The 19,555-nt window shown below is 41.7% G+C and overlaps 1 protein-coding gene and 1 pseudogene across 4 annotated transcripts in view; one reads left to right on the plus strand and one right to left on the minus strand.

The window, feature by feature from the left end:
- TRAPPC9 (trafficking protein particle complex subunit 9) overlaps positions 1-19,555 on the minus strand; it is a 509,341-nt gene that overhangs the window by 464,374 nt on the left and 25,412 nt on the right. For 2 of the 3 annotated variants that reach the window (XM_082858825.1, XM_082858826.1), the window contains exons 4-5: positions 18,384-18,512; positions 9,132-9,158 (exon numbers count right to left, since the gene is read on the minus strand). In XM_082858825.1, the coding sequence (XP_082714951.1) occupies positions 9,132-9,158; positions 18,384-18,512 (156 nt within the window). The remainder of the gene's footprint in view (positions 1-9,131; positions 9,159-18,383; positions 18,513-19,555) is intronic. The other variant, XM_082858827.1, reaches the window with a different exon arrangement.
- On the plus strand, positions 6,028-6,400 carry LOC309973952 (large ribosomal subunit protein eL31-like; annotated as a pseudogene). Its single transcript has one exon. The product of its transcript is annotated as a large ribosomal subunit protein eL31-like (transcript).

The following is a 19,555-nucleotide window of genomic DNA, read 5'->3' on the forward strand; positions in this document are numbered from 1 at the left end:
GGGAAAGCAACAGTAACACAACAGTAGGGGACTTTTAGCACCCCATTTTCACCAATGGACAGATCATCCAAAATGAAAATAAATAAGGAAACACAAGCTTTAAATGACACATTAAACAAGATGGACTTGGGCTTCCCTGGTGGCACAGTGGTTGAGAGTCCGCCTGCTGATACAGGGGACGCGGGTTCCTGCCCCAGTCCAGGAGGATCCCACATGCCACAGAGTGGCTGGGTGCGGGAGCCATGGCCGTTGGGCCTGCACGTCCGGAGCCTGAGCTCCGCAGCAGGAGAGGCCGCGGCAGTGAGAGGCCCGCATACCACAAAAAAAAAAAAAAAAAACCAAGATGGACTTAATTGATACTTATAGGACATTCCATCCAAAAACAACAAAATACACTTTCTTCTCAAGTGCTCATGGAAAACTCTCCAGGCTGGATCATATCTTGGGTCACAAATCAAGCCTTGGTAAATTTAAGAAAATTGAACTCGTATCAAGTATCTTTTCCAACCACAACACTATGACACTAGACATCAATTACAGGAAAAAAAATCTGTAAAAAATACAAACACATGGAGGCTAAACAATACACTACTAAATAACCAAGAGATCACTGAAGAAATCAAAGAGGAAATCCAAAAATACCTAGAAACAAATGACAATGAAAACACGATGACCCAAAACCTATGGGATGCTGCAAAAGCAGTTCTAAGAGGCAAGTTTATAGCAATACAAACCTACCTCAGGAAACAAGAAACATCTCAAATAAACAAACTAACCTTACACCTAAAGCAATTACAGAAAGAAGAACAAAAAAACCCCAAAGTTAGCAGAAGGAAAGAAATCATAAAGATCAGATTAGAAATAAATGAAAAAGAAATGAAGGAAACAATAGCAAAGATCAATAAAACTAAAAGCTGGTTCTCTGAGTAGAAAAACAAAATTGATAAACCATTAGCCAAACTCATCAAGAAAAAAAGGGAGAAGACTCAAATCAACAGAATTAGAAATGAAAGAGGAGCAGTAACAACTGACACTGCAGAAATACAAAGGATCATAAGAGATTACTACAAGCAACTATATGCCAATAAAATGGACAACCTGGAAGAAATGGACACATTCTTAGAAAAGCACAACCTTCCGAGACTGAACCAGGAAGAAATAGAAAATATAAACAGACCAATCACAAGCACTGAAATTGAAACTGTGATTAAAAATCTTCCAACAAGGGGCTTCCCTAGTGGCGCAGTGGTTGAGAGTCTGCCTGCCGATGCAGGGGACACGGGTTTGTGCCCCGGTCCGGGAAGATCCCACATGCTGCGGAGCAGCTAGGCCCATGAGCCATGGCTGCTGAGCCTGCGCATCCGGAGCCTGTACTCCACTACAGGAGAAGCCACAACAGTAACAGGCCCACATACTGCAAAAAAAAGAAAAATCTTCCAAAAAAAAAGCCCAGGACCAGATGGCTTCACAGGTGAATTCTATCAAACATTTACAGAAGAGCTAACACCTATCCTTCTCAAACTCTTACAAAATATAGCAGAGGGAGGAACATACCCAAACCCATTCTATGAAGCCACCATTACCCTGATACCAAAAACAGACAAAGATGTCACAAAAAAAGAAAACTACAGGCCAATATCTCTGATGAACATAGATGCAAAACTCCCCAACAAAATACCAGGAAAGAGAATCCAACAGCACATTAAAAGGACATACACCATGATCAAGTGGGGTTTATCCCAGGAATGCAAGGATTCTTCAATACACGCAAATGAAACAATGTAATACACCATATTAACAGACTGAAGGATAAACACCATATCATCTCAATAGATGCAGAAAAAGCTTTTGACAAAATTCTACACCTATTTATGATAAAAACTCTCCAGAAAGTAGGCATAGAGGGAACCTACCTCAACATAATAGAGGCCATATATGACAAACCCACAGCCAACACCGTTCTCCATGGTGAAAAACTGAAACCATTTCCTCTAAGATCAGGAACAAGACAAGGTTGCCCACTCTCACCACTGTTATTCAACATAGTTTTGGAAGTTTTAGCCACAGCAATCAGAGAAGAAAAAGAAATAAAAGGAATCCAAATCAGAAAAGAAGTAAAACTGTCACTGTTTGCAGATGACATGATACTATACATAGAAAATCATAAAGATGCCACCAGAAAACTACTAGAGCTAATCAATGAATTTGATATAGTAGTAGGATACAAAATTAATGCACAGAAATCATTTGCATTCCTATACACTAATGATGAAAAATCTGAAAGAGAAGTTAAGGAAACACTCCCATTTACCACTGCAACAAGAAGAATAAAATACCTAGGAATAAACCTACCTAAGGAGACAAAAGATCTACATGCAGAAAACTATAAGACACTGATGAAAGAAATTAAAGATGATACAAACAGATGGAGAGATATACCATGTTCTTGGATTGGAAGAATCAACATTGTGAAAATGACTATACATCCCAAAGCAATCTACAGATTCACTGCAATCCCTATCAAACTACCAATGGCATTTCTCACAGAACTAGAACAGAAAATTGCACAATTTGTATGGAAACACAGAAGACCCCAAATAGCCAAAGCAATCTTGAGAAAGGAAAACAGAGCTGGAGGAATCAGGCTCCCAGACTTCAGACTATACTACAAAGCTACATTAATCAAGACAGTATGGTACTGGCACAGAAACAGAAATATAGATCAATGGAAAAGGATAGAAAGCCCAGAGATAAACCCACGCACATATGGTCACCTTATCTTTGATAAAGGAAGCAAGAATATACAATGGAGAAAAGACAGCCTCTTCAATAAGTGGTGCTGGGAAAACTGGACAGCTACATGTAAAAGAATGAAATTCGAACATTCCCTAACACCATACACAAAAATAAATTCAAAATGGATTAAAGACCTAAGTGTAAGGTCAGACACTATAAAACTCTTAGAGGAAAACACAGGCAGAAGACTCTATGACATAAATCACAGCAAGATCCTTTTTGGCCCACCTCCTAGAGAAATGGAAATAAAAACAAAAAATGGGACCTAATGAAACTTAAAAGCTTTTGCACAGCAAAGGAAACCATAAACAAAACGAAAAGACAATCCTCAGAATGGTGTAAATATTTGCAAACGAGGCAACTGACAAAGGATTAATCGCCAAAATATACAAGCAGCTCATGCAGCTCAATATCAAAAAAACAAACAACCCCATCCAAAAATGGGAAGAAGACCTAAATAGACATTTCTCCAAAGAAGGTATACAGATTGTCAACAAACACATGAAAAGATGCTCAACATCACTAATCATTAGAGTAATGGGAATCAAAACTACAGTGAGGTAGCACCTCACACCGGTCAGAATGGCCATCATCAAAAAATCCACAAACAATAAATGCTGGAGAGGGTGTGGAGAAAAGGGAAGCCTCTTGCACTGTTGGTGGGAATGTAAATTGATACAGCCACTATGGAAAACAGTATGGAGGTTCCTTAAAGAACTAAAAATAGAACTACCATATGACCCATCATTCCCACTACTGGGCATATACCCTGAGAAAACCATAATTCAAAAAGAGTCATGTACCACAATGTGCATTGCAGCTCTATTTACAATAGACAGGACATGGAAGCAACCTAAGTGTCCATTGACAGATGAATGGATAAAGAACGTGTGGCACATATATACAATGGAATATTACTCAACCATAAAAAGAAATGAAATTGAGTTATCCGTAGTGAGGTGGATGGACCTAGAGTCTGTCATACAGAGTGAAGTAAGTCAGAAAGAGAAAAAGAAATACTGTATGCTAACACTTATATATGGAATCAAAAATAAAAAAAAAACAGAAAAAGGTTCTGAAGAACCTAGGGGCAGGACAGGAATAAAGACGCAGATGTAGAGAATGGACTTGAGGACACGAGGAGGGGGAAGGGTAAGCTGGGACAAAGTACGAGAGTGGCACTGACATATATACACTACCAAATGTAAGTGGGGAGCAGCTGTATAGCACAGGGAGATCAGCTCAGTGCTTTGTGTCCAACTAGAGGGGTTGGATAGGGAGGGTGGGAGGGAGACACAAGACGGAGTAGATATGGGGATATACGTATGCACTTAGCTGATTTCCTTTGTTATACAGAGGAAACTAACACACCATTGTAAAGCAATTATACTCCAATAAAGATATTTTTTTAAAAATGGATAAAGGATGTGAAAAGACATTTTTCAAGGAAATTGTACAAATGGCCTATAAGCACAGTGAAAAAGATGCTCAAGGGCTTCCGTGGTGGTGCAGTGCTTAAGAATCTGCCTGGCAATGCAGGGGACACGGGTTCAAGCCCTGGTCCGGGAAGATTCCACATGCTGCAGAGCAACTAAGCCTATGCACCACAGCTACTGAGCCTGCACTCTGGAGTCCCTGAGCCACAACTACTGAGCCTGTGTGCCACAACTACTGAAGCCCACACACCTAGAGCCCGTGCTCTGCAACAAGAGAAGCCACCACAATGAGAAGCTCGCTCACAGCAACAAAGAGTAGCCCCCTCTCGCCACAGCTAGAAAAAGCCTGCAGGCAGCAACGAAGACCCAACGCAGCCAGAAATAAATAAATAAATAAAATAATTTTTTAAAAAAGAAAAAGGGGGCTTCCCTGGTGGCGCAGTGGTTGAGAGTCCACCTGCCAATGCAGGGGACATGGGTTCGTGCCCCGGTCCGGGAAGATCTCACTTGCCACAGAGTGGCTGGGCCCGTGAGCCATGGCCACTGAGCCTGCGCATCCGGAGCCTGTGCTCCGCTACAGAAGAGGCCACAAGTGAGAGGCCTGTGTACCAGAAAAAAAGAAAAAAAGAAAAAGATGCTCATTATCAATAGCTATAAGGGAAATCAAATCAAAACTACAAGGACGCGGAGAAAACCATAATTTGAAAAGATACACACACCCCTATTGTTCATTGCTGCAGTATTTACAATAGCCCGGACATGGAAGCAACCTAAATGTCCCTCAACAGAGAATGGATAAAGAAGAGATGGTACAGGGCTTCCCTGGTGGCGCAGTGGTCGAGAGTCCGCCTGCCGATGCAGGGGACACGGGTTCATGCCCTGGTCCGGGAAGATCCCACATGCCGTGGAGCGGTTGGGCCCGTGAGCCATGGCCGCTAAGCCTGCACATCCGGAGCCTGTGCTCCACAACGGGAGAGGCCATGACAGTGAGAGGCCCGCGTACCGAAAAAAAAAAAAAGAGAGATGGTACATACAGACAATGGAATATTACTCAGCCGTAAAAAAAGATTGTAATAATGCCATTTGCAGCCACGTGGATGGATCTAGAGACTGTGATACTGAGTAAAGTCAGACACAGAAAGACAAATATCATATGATATTGCTTATATGTGGAATCTAAAAAAAGGGTACAAATGAACTTATTTACAAAACAGAAGTAGAGTCACAGATGTAGAAAACAAACTTATGGTTACCAGGGAATGTGGGGGGAGGGATAAATTGGGAGACTGGGATTGACATATACACACTACTATATATATAAAATAGATAACTAAAAAGAACCTACTGTGTAGCACAGGGAACTATACTCAATACTCCGTAATGGCCTATATGGGAAAAGAATCTTAAAAAAAGAGTGGGTATATGCATATGTGTAACTGATTCACTGGGCTGTGCACCCGAAACTAACACAACATCGCAAATCAACTATAATCCAATAAAAATTTTTAAAAAAGAAAAAAATATATACATTATGGCAAACTTTTATGATATTTTAACATTAGTAAATATACACAAATACAAATAAAAATTCTATTTCCATTTTAAACGACAACAAAAACAACTACAAGGAGAAACCACTTCACCCTCACTGGAACAGCTATAATCAAAAAGATGGTAACACCCTGACCTGGGGCTCCAGGAGCCCCGAGGGCGGTTGCATGAGGCTGGCTGGGAGGGAAGACTTGGCCTGGCTCTGTCCCACTCCACTCTGAGCCTTCTCGTCGACTGGGTGTAGATGGCTCCCGCAAAGAAGGCTGGCAAGAAGAAGGGCCAGTCTGCCGTCAACGAGGTGACGACCAGAAAATACACTCTCAACGTTCACAAGAGCGTCCCTGGAGTGGGTTTCAAGAAGCGTGCCCCTCGGGCACTCAAAGAAATCCGGAAATTTGCCATGAAGGAGATGGGAACTCCAGATGTGCGCGTCGACACCAGGCTCCACAAAGCTGTCTGCGCCAAAGGAATAAGGGATGTCCCGTATTGTATCCATGTGCAGCTGTCCAGAAACATAAGGAAGATGAAGATGCACCAGACAAGCTCTGTATGCTGGTTACCATGTACCTGCCACCACTATCAAAAACCTAAAGACAGTTAATGTGGATGAGAACTAACTGCTGATTGTTAAGCAAAGTTATAGAACTGCCAAAACAAAAGAAAAGTGAATAACAAGCATTGATGAGGACACAGAGAAACTGGAACTCTCATACGCTGCTGCTGAGGAAGTAAAACAGCACAACCGCTTTGGAAAACAATCTGGCAGTTCCTCAAATAGTTAAACATTTAGTTACCGTATGACCCTGTAATTCTAATTCCTAGGCATATACATGAGAGAACTGAAAACATACGTCCACATAAAAACATATACGAATGTTAACAGCACCATTACTCATAACAGCCAAAAAGTAGAAACAACCCAAATGTCCATCAGCTGAAGAAGGGGTAAACAAAAAGTGGTCTATCCATATGGTGAAATATTATTCAGCAAAAACAAAACGTGAAGTACTGATCCGTGATACAACACGGACAAACCTTGAAAACATTATGCTAAGTGAAAGAAGTCGGTCATAAAAGACTACAAGCTGTATGACTCCATTTATACGAAATGCCCAGAACAGGCAAATCCAGAGACAGAAGAGTGGTTGCCTGGGGCTGGGGGAGGATGGGGGAAATGGGTGGTGACTGATAATCTGTACGGGGCTTCTTGCTGGGGTGATGAAAATGTCCAAGATTGATGGTGATACACAACTCTGGTCATAGAGTAAAAACCTCTGTATATTTTAATGGGTAAGTTGTATTAAAACTGTTAAGAAAAAAAAGCACCTCGGACCAGTGCCTTCACGTAGTAAGTGCAAATTGCTAATTTTCATTATAGGAAGAAGAAACTCCTGTCAACATTAAAATGGGAAAAGCAAATTTGAGTTAACTGAAATTGGACAAAAGATCACTTCACTTGAAACAGCTGTTGAATGTACATGCAACATTCAGAAATGACAAGAAACAACAGTGTGACACGAAGAAGCATTCTGTTTCAAATGCCCATCAAGGGCTCGGAAGCTGAGCTGCTAGAAGTGATTGGAGAAGCTCTTCCCGAGACGGTCAAACTCCTCCTTCTGGCCTTTGAAATGGTTGTGGGGAAAGCAGGCAGCAAAAACTCTGAAACAGTTTCCTTCAAATAATTTATCCATTTAAAGTTCAAAAATAAAATGAAAGTGATACAATTTCGTGCTGGGTTTTCTACAGAGCCGAACAATTTTGCCACCCCCGAGAGAACACTAGCAGAGCCTAAGGAGAGTCACAGCACACTGCTCCCAGGAGTCGTGAAGTGATTCCCCACCAACACATGTGCCAGGGTTTAAAGGGCAGAGAAGAAGAGACTAACGTCTGAAAGGCAGATGAGACATTGGCAAGTGAAGAGAAGGCTGCGGCCAGTCCTGGGACAAGCCCTGTGAGCAGAGGCTAGAAGGGCTCCAGGTGAACTGGTTGGGGGGGGGGGGGGGTGCGGGCGGACAGAATCTCAACTCTCTCCTTGCTCTCCCTCGGGGAAGAAGATAGAGTTTGCATGCTTCTCACTTGGAACCGTAATAGAGGGCGTCCTGGGATGCCAAACCCTGGCTCTGTGTCCTTTCCTGCCAGTCTCACCCTCTCCCTGAACAGAAGCCCCACAGAACCACCCTGACTTTACTCCCAGCACTCGAAACTCAATTTCAGCTCTATACACCCTTATTTTGAAAAGTTTCAGAAATAAAAAATATTATATTCTTTTTTTAATCTCAACATATGACTGATTTTTCTGACAGCTCTAAGCTACTTCTACTTGGTAGAAGCACCTAATTCTCCTGCAAGGGAATCCCGTACTTTCCATCAGGCATAACTAGCCAGTCTGGGCTCGTTAACTTCTATTGCTCAAATACCAATACATCTAACACTGATTTCATCGTTCATCAGTTTTGGATGGGAGGTGAGGGAGTATCATTCAGTTCCTCAAGCCCACCCTCAACTGCTTTCTCATCAGCAATTCAGGTCTCCTAAAAACAAAGCAAAACATTTGTTTTCCTTCCTCTAGGAAGGAAAACACTTTCCACAAGCTCCATCAGGAAACGTCAGCCTAGAGAAAGAATGCAACACAAATGTTAAAACAAAAATCTACAAACCTGAAGCAATTTCATTTCAAACTCAAGATACACAATGAGATGAAAGTAAATGTGTTGGTCACAAAGCATGTGTAAGCATGACCATCTGATTTCCATCCTTCAAAGGAAGGGAGGGTTTTCATTTTTTATTATTATTCTTTGTCATTGTCCGATTAAGGCAGAAAACAGTAGAGCTCATTACAAAATAATTAAGCACTGCAATAAAAGAGTTTTTTGCTGTATGAATTACAGAAGGCATTAAGAGGGGAAAGGAAAACCCACCTCTGTGAAAAATGCAAAATGTCTTTCCCTGTTAAGAACACACATACAAAATGCAACAGAGAATTCAAATTCACACTGAGAGGAGCATAAGCCACAGCATCAGAGCAGAGTCGTTACTATGAGTAAATTCAAAATTAACTGGACAGGCATGCTCAATGCATTCAGAGAATTTTAAAAGCACACTGCAAATCATCCACTTAACCATGCTAGAGGAAGAATTTCCCTCTTCGACAAACAACATAAATCAATAGGGTGCCCCATGAAACAAGGAACAAACAACAATCAGGTTTGTAACAGTTCTGATTTAAAGTTACTTAAATCAGTATGTTCCAAAGATCGTAATCCAGAAATTTTAACCATTCATTCACACCACCATGAAACAAGCACTTAAAAAAATAACCAAAAGAAACTAAGCACATAGATCATGTACCTGGATCAATGAGAACTTCTTGTGCCCCTGGAAGAAAGAACAGATTATGGTCTTTTATTTGAAAAACAAAACTACTTTTAAAAATAACTGCTAAATCACATTTCATAATTCACATAGCCTCAAAAAATATGAGACACTTGTATCTGATCAGAAAAGCAATTCTGAGTAACAGTATGTTACAATTCAGTGCCTTTATGCTTTAGAAGGAAAAAAAGAGAAGAAAAACTATTTCTCATATCCTGCACAAACTGCAGAGTGCTTCCCTATCTCTCTCCCTTCCCACTTTCCAAGCTTATACTCCCTAACTCTTCTGAAACAAGTATGAGAATTTCTTATTCCCACAAATAAGCCAAGTGACAGAAGAATATCAATTTATTTGTATAAATATACGCCCACACCTTAGCCTGAAGAAGAAAGGTATCAGAAGGCTATATGGAACTTATTTCTCCTTCCTAAAATCACACGTACGTGCACACGCACACCCACACACACACATTCACACAGACACAGACACATATACACACTGATTTACTGGACATTTCACAAGCTAAGGATTTCCAACTTCTAGAAGGTAGCTCTGTAGTTAGTTTACAACACAAAACAGTTAACTTCATTATTATCAAGAAGCTTTTGAAAGCCTTGATCATCTATTAAACCATCCAAATATCAACGAGACCCAATTAGCCTTCTCTATAGAATGTAATTTCCCATGATGGCAAAACACACCCTAAGAGGAACTGGGTTCAAGAGTCCTGCTTATCATTAGCTATGATCTTTTTTTTTTTTTTTTTTTTTTTGCGGTACGCGGGCCTCTCACTGTTGTGGCCTCTCCCGTTGCGGAGCACAGGCTCCGGACGTGCAGGCTCAGCGGCCATGGCTCACGGGCCCAGCCGCTCCGCGGCATGTGGGATCTTCCCGGACCGGGGCATGAACCCACGTCCCCTGCATCGGCAGGCGGACTCTCAACCACTGCGCCACCTGGGAAGCCCAGCTATGATCATTTTTAAACATGTTAACAAGATTCAGAAAGGTATGTCCCAATAACATATATTCTTACTGAAATAGCATGTTTTCAATCGTCCATAGAGAATAGGTCCCATGATGCTACTTAAGAGCTACTCTGTGTACTGCAATCTCCATTTTTACATGCAGACTAAAACTCACTGCCATCTAGAAGCCATGATTATACTAAAGAACAGGTGCTTCCTACTGGATACTGACTACATGCCAAACACAATGCTTGACAACCATCATGTGTGATTGTCAGGGCAACCCTACGAGGTAGATGAGGATGAGAAAGCCTGCGGGGCGGATGCGGAGCCAGGGATGCGGCACCATCACACACTCCACAACATGCCCACGACGAGTGCTGATGGATCTGCACTGAGGGGACACTGAGCTGTGTGGAACCTTGGGGGATGTGAGATTTCCAGATAGTGCTAAAAACATCCTGTTCAGTGAAAAACCTGGTCAAATATGTTATACTGTGCCATGTCCTTTGAATAGGGAACATGAATGAGACTTTTTCGATGCCTCAGAGTCATAATCACAATCATCAATTACTCGACCTCTTAGGGCGTCCAGGGATGAACCGGGCCCCATGCTAAGTACACTGAGATTGCAGAGCTTTTAAGGTTGTTTAATGAAGCTTATAAAAATCTTTCTGTCTCAAGCCTCACACAGGCGGTCAACTATCACTTCTCACTGGTGTGGATGTATTAATACCACCTGAAACGATCCTTTTCTGCCTTTTAAGCTAATCCATCTAATCCAATCTTTTCGACCAGCAAAGAACAAGCTCAACCACAACAAATGGACAGCTTTTACCAAATGAACTTTAACGTCTAATTGGACTCCCTGGAAGCCCTTTCCTTTTATTAAACCCACTTCTAGGTACGCAACAGTCTACTGACCAGTCGACTTTGCTATCTGATTATCTGGCCTACTCAGAAGGCTTCTCACCTCATTGTGTGTGTGAGGGGGTGGGGAGATAATAATTGGTGCTGTCTGAAGAAATCACAGTGAGAAAAAGGAGCACCCTCCAGCCAGGTCTCCACAGACAGGAGTACCTCAATGTGCTCAGAAATGATATCATCAGCATCATCAGCCTCCAATGGACTGATTTCACATTAACCAAATTCATAAGAGATTGGTGTAAGAAAGTCAGAGGCTGAGACTTCCCTTCCACGCTCCCAATACAGAGGGCACAGGTTCGATCCCTGGTCGGGGAACTAAGATCATGCATGCCGCAGGGTGTGACCAAAAGAAAAGAAAAAAGAAACAGAGGTTTAACTTATTAATGTAACAGGAGACATAAAATTATCGATCAGACTAAAATATCGGAGTTCAACAATCAGCATATTTTCTCTCCAACGACCCAGTCATGGGCAGGAGGCCACATGGCAAGCATGGACAGATGCAGAGCAAGAGGGATTTCCTAGATTAACTTATGGACTAAATTTCTGTTACAGGGACAGACCTGCTGCCTAGACCACAATGAATGCTGGTCACGGTGCATGGACAGTGGCCGAGGCACAGCTGTGAACACTTGTGTAACTCTCCCTTTCCCACCCTTTCCAGGCCGACGAATGGACAGATGTACAAGAGATCCACAGACAGGCTGATACCTCTAAAAACCCAAAGCCCATCTCTGAGAGCCTGGAAGCCAGACTGCCAGGGTTTAAATACCAGCTCTGCCACTTACTAGCTCTGTGACCTTGGTCAAATTACTTACCCTCTCTGTGCCTCAATTTCCACATCTGTAAAGTTGGGAAAATAATCAAACCTACCTCACTTGGCTGTTGTGAGGATCAAAGGATTAAATTAGTTTCTGCAAAGTGCTTAGAAAAGTATGCAGCACATTTTAGGTGCCCAACAAATGTTAACTATGAAGCATGCCCCGCCTGTCTCCCTTCTAATCATCTTTAATGTTTCCTTGCTAGTTTAAGTCACAGAGGACATCCTTATTTCCCTATTTATAAACTCCTGGGGAGCACCCTTCTGTTCCACTCCACGACCTGTTCAAACTGAGGGAGGGGACGCTTCCTCCCCACTCCTCTGGGCCATGAGGAGGGCTTCTCCCTCAACACTCCTGACCCCTGGCCCACGGCTAGCCCTCCTCGCACAAATGGAGTGAGGAGTGGGCTCAGGGAGTCTGGGAGACAAGTGGGGCACGGGAAACCATTCTTCCCCCTCGGGTGCTGGCCACCCTCAGGAAGCACCCAGGATGCTCAGCGTTGTGACATGACAGCCCTGAGCATGACGGGGACAGGTCCCCTCATAGGAAGGCCCACTGTGGCCCAGAACTGCCTGCGACTGCGTGAGTCTCTCTAGTTCCGGGATAGAGTATTAAGACACCCATTTCCCTGAAGCCCTAAAGTTCACGGAGAATGTGGCTTTACCAGTAACAAAGGAGACGTTTAGCTCCCACTGCCTACTCTCTCGTCTCATCTCTCAGTTGGCTGGTGGAGAAAAGAAGAGTGTAATTACTGGGCCCACTTAAGCCCCAACATATACTAATTAGCCAAAAATTCTGTGGCTTAACGTTCAGGGTGACTGTATACCAGCCCTAATTCTGAGGCTGCTGCTAAATTATGAGTACAGGAAGTACTGAACCTCTTCAAATATTTTACTCATTTCTTAATTGGATCTTTTGTCATAAAACCAGCTTTTTCTATTTTAATTCCTTAGTAATTGCTAAAGACTATATAAAATGATGGCTTCATACAAAACAATAGCTAAGGGTTTGAGCTCTTTTGAGATAACCACTGTGCTAAACACTTTACATAATTTCTGATTCTCACAATTCTACAAAGCAGATATTAGCGTCCCTATTTTACAGACAAGGGAAAAACTCAGAAAAAACTGACTCAAGTTCGCATGGCTAAGTGGTAGCATGTGCATTCAAAGCCAAGTCAAAAAACTACGCTCCTTCATACAGCAACCAAATCACCTCCCACTAATTAACGCACAGCAGTGGGTTCAATACTCAGGGAGTTCAATACGTTTTTCAGCTTTAAGGTGCTCCAGGGACCACTTCTATCTGTTTTATAAAATCATGGCTCACTGGTTTCTAATACTGGAAGAAAAGTACAATTTCACCATTGTTTGCACAGCAAGTCTGAAATTTTCACACTGAGATGACAGAATAAAAATAAGATATAACTAGAATAATTTGTCCAGGTATCCAGACATAATGGACATTGTGCTATCCTGAAGCACTAAACAAAGAAGTCAAATTAAAGGAACGTGGGCTAAGTCGTCTTCCACAAACAGGAAAATTAAGACTTTTAAAAGGTGCAACAGCGCCACCTATGGCCCAAAAGGCTGTCCAGGTTGCTGTAAAAGACACAACACATAAATTGCCTGTATAAGAAACAATCAGTAAGGTTTTTAAAAATAGGATGCTCAGAGCCTATAACTAAAAGCTTATCTAGCTCATAACTGAATTCTGCTTCAGGGAAGGGAGTGGTATTCAGTATGTAATCTGAAATTGTTAACACTCCTGAATATAAACAAAAGACATAGGCTCATGGAAACTACTCTTAGAAGAAGGAATCCAGTCCAGCCTCTTCATTTTACAGACAGGGAGACTGAGACCCAGAATCCATCCTTCTAGCAATCAGCAGCAAAGCTCTCCTAGTCCTTTTGTTTTACACTAGCTAGCTGTACTAGCTCTATATTCATAAAAGTCATGTCTGCATGTTTCCAACATTAGATAATCTGTGTCTTGCAAAATACTTCCCAAAGAGCATTTAACTACAAATCATACAATTTTCTTGAAATACAAAACACTTATTTATATATTAAAATAAAGAGGGAGGGGATATGGCGATATATGTATACATATAGCTGATTCACTTTGTTATGCAGCAGAAACTAACACAACATTGTAAAGCAATTATACTCCGATAAAGATGTTAAAAAATAAAAAATTTAAAAGTAATTTAAAAATAATAAATAAATAAAATAGCATGAGCTCCACTTTTTTTTTTTTTTTTTTTTTTGCAGTATGCAGGCCTCTCACTGTTGTGGCCTCTCCCGTTGCGGAGCACAGGCTCCAGACACGCAGGCTCAGCGGCCATGGCTCACGGGCCCAGCCACTCCGTGGCATGTGGGATCTTCCCGGACCGGGGCACAAACCCGCGTCCCCTGCATCGGCAGGTGGACTCAACCACTGCGCCACCAGGGAAGCCCTGAGCTCCACTTCTATTCCCTCTATAAAGGAAAAGTGACAGATGTCAAATCGTTTTGATTATTTACCTCCCCCAGCAGCAGAAATACCTCAATCAAAAAAAAAGCAGCATTCTCTTAGCATCAACAAGGCAATTCCTTAAAAGATAACATTCCGTCTTTATGTTGTAAGAGGACACATGACCCACCGCCATGATGATGCTCAGATCTGGATTGTGTAAACTGTCAACACGTCATTAAATGTACAGCTCTCTTGTCTCAAAAAACTCATATAACTGTGCCTTGACTTCTAACAGGCAGAATTGTTCTCAGAGCTTTCTGAGATGCTCTTCCCAGGTTTTATAAAATCCTCAAATTTGGCTTGAATAAAATTTTCCATTTTCTTTCTTAAAAAATAAATAAATAAAACCTATTAAGGGTACAGGAAAAAAATCAAAACTTTCTTCAATCACAACAGAGATAAGCTTATTCTCTGCAAATAATCAATACCGATTTTTCTAAACGTAAAGGCTGTGGTCAAATTCCTAGCAATTTAAATGTTCTAGTGGATGATTACAAGCCAATATGAATTCTGAGTTGTAAAAATATACATTCTGTACAAACAATCTTCAAGTTCTTCAGCTGAAGACACTTTAGCTAGTCCCTATCTTACTAGGATGACACTCTCATCAAAACTTCATACTGCACTAAAAAAAGTAACCGAATCCTTATCGCTTTAAGTCATATTCATATATATCACATGTATATACACACTGAATATGCATCATAAATAAACCACCCTCTTCAGTATTCAGAGCTGATCCTTCTAAACTATCTGTCATTGTGACAGCAAATTTTTACTGAGAATCTCTTGGGTGCTTTGTGCAAGGTATCTAACTGAGTCAGACTAGGTAAATAACATTACTCAAATTTCACAAATGAGGAAATATATACTTAAACCATAAAAACCAACTTAACATATTCATCATAAGGACAGAAGAGAGTAGAGATTTGTATTTTCTCTCAATTGTCAGTGGCTTGACCTTTTCTTCCGTACCGAAGACTACATAAAAGCAGTTCAGCCTCTATAACTTTCTCTCGACAAGCCTCACTAGAGAAGAACAAGCGGTAAGTCATTAGCAATGGTTGGATCTTCAAAGTTCACTTCTCTTTTGCACTGTAATCATTTTTTATGGGTTTTTTTAGTGCTTCCAGAGTTAAAATAAAAAATACTAACTCTACAGGTCATTAGCTGAGAATAAAACATTTGTGAAAATGTACGTGTTAAGCTGTGCCACTCTGTCTCGTATCCTCACTGACACCTCTTCTTTTATGGCCTCAGCAGGTTGAGATCACTAAAATCAGTCACTTATGAACTCACAGGAGTTTGGGAAACCAGTCAACGGGAGGCTGATTAGAGGAGCAATTAAGGATGCCTACTGTGCAGTCACCCCAGCCTGGCTCCAGCCCCGAGTCTGCTGCTGCCAGTTGCGTGATTTGGGGCAAGTTACCCCATCTCTTTAAACCTCAATCCCTCACCTGCAAGAAGGAGTTACTGATAACTACCCTCAAACACCTGCTATGAGGTAAAACGTAAGGAAAGCATTTAGCACAGCCTGGCCTAGGGTAGATGCCAAATCAGTCACAGCTGTTTCAATAATTAGGGATGATAACGCTTACTATTAATAAATTAAGCTAGTCCAAAAAGTACCAATAACCATAAAGGAGAAACATTTGTAAGTCAATAAGCCTTTCCTTTTGGATTGATTGCAGAATGTCCTGTTGATTTTTTAATAAACCAAGTTTTGAATAACCTTGAATACTCTGAATACTAAGAAAGTGCAGTTTTTTTAAAAAAATTTAAACAAAAGGAGAATTAAAGCAAAAAGACATAGGGAGTACAGAATTCTTTTTTGAAACTAAATTCAGTTTTAACAGAGGGGAAAATTCCCTTTTTTCAGAGGAAATCTTGAAAACTATGTAAAGGGGATCTGAGATGTCTAGAGTCTTTTAACAGTACTCATGAATTCATATTACCAAGTCTTAAAACTACTTGACAATCAACAATAATAATACTGATACCAATAATGGCTGCTAACATTTATCCAGCACCGGCTGGGGCTGTTGTAGGTCCTTTATATGTGCATCTCATGCAGCCTTCACAAGAACCCTCCAAGGTAAGTACAATTATTATCTCCCCCACTTCACAAATAAGGAAATTGAGGCACAGAGAGATTAAACTTGCTCCAGGTCACGTGGGCATTAAATGACATCTGTAGCCTGCTATTTTGCTGGTGAAAAAGGAACCTGAGATATAAATTCAAGGGAGAATGTTAAATAATCCGTTTGTCTGGTCTTCACCTCCAAGAGTAGATACCATAAATTCCTGATGTGAGATGAGGCTGCCACTACAAACTGACGAATCTTGAAACTGATATCCAAGATGAAGCAACATATGTACTCATGATAGCAAATCCGTTCATGGCTCGGGACCCTTCAATGCCTGAAAGGTGGTAGAATCATTTCCGATCTGCATGCCGTCAGCGCTGCTCTTGCAGCTCTCACCCAAGCTCCACTGGATGTTCTTCTCCACAGACTGTCTTCAACAGTAAAAAGTTCCCAAGTGTTTCACACTACGCACGGCTAAATAAAGACACTTCTCTACTGCAGACGGAGCCCTTTTTCAGGCTTAAAACCTGCTTTGCCTATCTTCAGCAAGGGCAGAAAGTGAAGCATCGCCCTACAAAGGCTCCAGAGTCTCACTAACCCCATGAGTAGAACAGTCGCAACACTTTATAACTCTTCAAGTAGCAGGGAAAGAATAAAACAAAACCACCTTCAACAAAAGGCCCCCAGAGAGAGAGCAGACTTCCTTCTAAGGAGAAGATAAACAGCTGCCACCTGTGTGTTGGATATTTTAGCACTTGGCCGCTGGCGCAAGGGGACAAGAGGACTTGAAATGCTGGAATCTCATAGCAGAGACAGCAGTTACAACAACACGGGATAAACACAGGTGGTGAGCACCGACGGGAGGCATCTCAAGTCAAAACTGAAGCCCAGGAAAGCAGGGAGCAGAGATACTCCAGTCTGAGGACTTTATCACTTCTCAGCCCGCTTTACTTTCCTCTCCAATAACTGAGACCCCACTAAAACCGTTAGGAACGGTCTGCTGAAGTAAGATAAAACATCTTCAAGGACCACCAGAGATTCATCTAAGCAGTTCTACAAAGAGTACACCCAGATTCAGACTGAGTGGCTACACTGACTGGCGCATAGAGGTGGTCTCTGCAGTCTTTGCTGGTGACGGGGATGGTATAATTCAGGGGAAAAAGACACTGAAGGCATTTCCGCATCCAATACACGTCAACAGCCGTGGGCCTTCTCTTTGGGGGGAAAAAATCTGTAAAAATCTCATGGTTCAAAAAACACCTAGTAGTTTTGTGTATAGCCTTGATCTCTGCATTCTTTGCTATTATCTTTGTGACCTATGCGGTATGACAACCACATCCTGAACATTTAAGGCAAATTCACTTATTAAGGGTCAAAAGGGTCAAGTTCATTCAACAAGCATTTGTGGTTCTGCTCCTCCAAAGATGCATTTTTACTCTTCACAGGTGCTAACAAACATGAGGAAATCAAACTTCACGCATTAAGAGAACTTCATCAACCAGAAAAAGAAGAAACAGCTCCCCGGGCCCTGAATTAGCTGTTAAAATTGACATCTGGGACTAACTTCACCAAACACACAGAAATTATGACAAGGGCCCAGACAGAGAACTTCAAAGACAGTCTACCATGAAATTTTATGCAACTGGTCCAGAAATCAACCCATCATTGTAATCCATTAATATCATTTGATAAGACTCAATAAGATCAATACATATTCAATAGAATCAGAAGACAATGTCTCACGTGCAGGATTTCTTTTTTTTTTTTTTATGTGCAGGATTTCTGACTCAACGGATTTTATATTTTATTTAAACATTACTCAACCTTCACTCAGAGGGAACAGTAATAGATTACTCCTGCTTGCTTAAGGACTGTAACTGAGTCTAGGATGGAGGCAAGAGCAGAGCTTACCTGGTCGATGTCTGTTGGCTGCTTCAGCAGGAAGTGAGCTACCCTGGACCCTTCGAGCTCCAGTTTTACCACCAGTTCCACCAGGATAGTGATAGATGACAGAAGCTGAACATAACCCTTCAAGGGCAGCTGGGCATTAAAATAAAAGTTCAATTAATAAAGTTAGTGGCCCATCCTTAGCAAAAATTGCAGTGACTAAGAATGATCTGAACGGCTTGATGATGTGGAAATGCCAATTTTTCCACAAAACAGAGATCAAACCTACAGATCACTGGTTTTGTTACAAACAGGAACATGGCCCCTACTATGTTTTGCAGGCCCGTGTCAAAGCTGGCAGCGCAGAAAACTCTCGCGACACTCAACGTTTCTCTGAGGGGCTGAGCACATGTGAGCCGGGCTGTTCATTCATTCATTTAACCAACAGTTTAGTTCACACTGTGTGGCAGGCTCTGTGCCAGATGCTGACACTGCAGACAGATGAAGCAGTGCCCTGGATCGAAAATACTTTTAAAATCATACCACTGGAAGAAGGACCAGAATACCTATCCCCATCATTCACCCGGAATGCATCTATCCCATTTCGAGCAAACACCTAGCAGGCCTGTCTCCTTCTCAAGGCAGCCACACTGAGTTGCGGCAACTTTTCATTCTTCTATCACTGGCAGTTAAACCCTAAGAACCTTGGGCTATGCTACTCGCCTCACAAGTCGTGCTGCAGTGTTCATCTTTACCCAGTAGCTCAGTGGTTCTCAAACTTTTTGGTCTTAGAACTCCTTCACGCTGAAAAATCACTAAGGACCACAATAAAGAGCGCTTTTTTTGTGCAGGTTACATCTACAGATATTTACCATGCTCGAAAATAGAACTAGTAGAGGATTTAAATATTTATGTGTTCCTTCCTTTTAAAACAATAATAAGCCCATAACATGTTAACTTTTTTTTAATATCTTTATTGGAGTATAATTGCTTCACAATGTTGCATTAGTTTCTGCTGACTAACAAAGTGAATGGGCTATATGCATACGTATATCCCCATATCCCCTCCCTCTTGCGTCTCCCTCCCACCCTCCCTATCCCACCCCTCTAGGTGGTCACAGAGCACCTAGCTGATCTCCCTGTGCTATGCGGCTGCTTCCCACTAGCTGTCTATTTTACATTTGGTAGCGTATATA

The sequence above is a fragment of the Leucopleurus acutus genome (assembly GCF_964270905.1).
Source record: "Leucopleurus acutus genome assembly, chromosome: 17".
Lineage (NCBI taxonomy): Eukaryota > Metazoa > Chordata > Mammalia > Artiodactyla > Delphinidae > Leucopleurus > Leucopleurus acutus.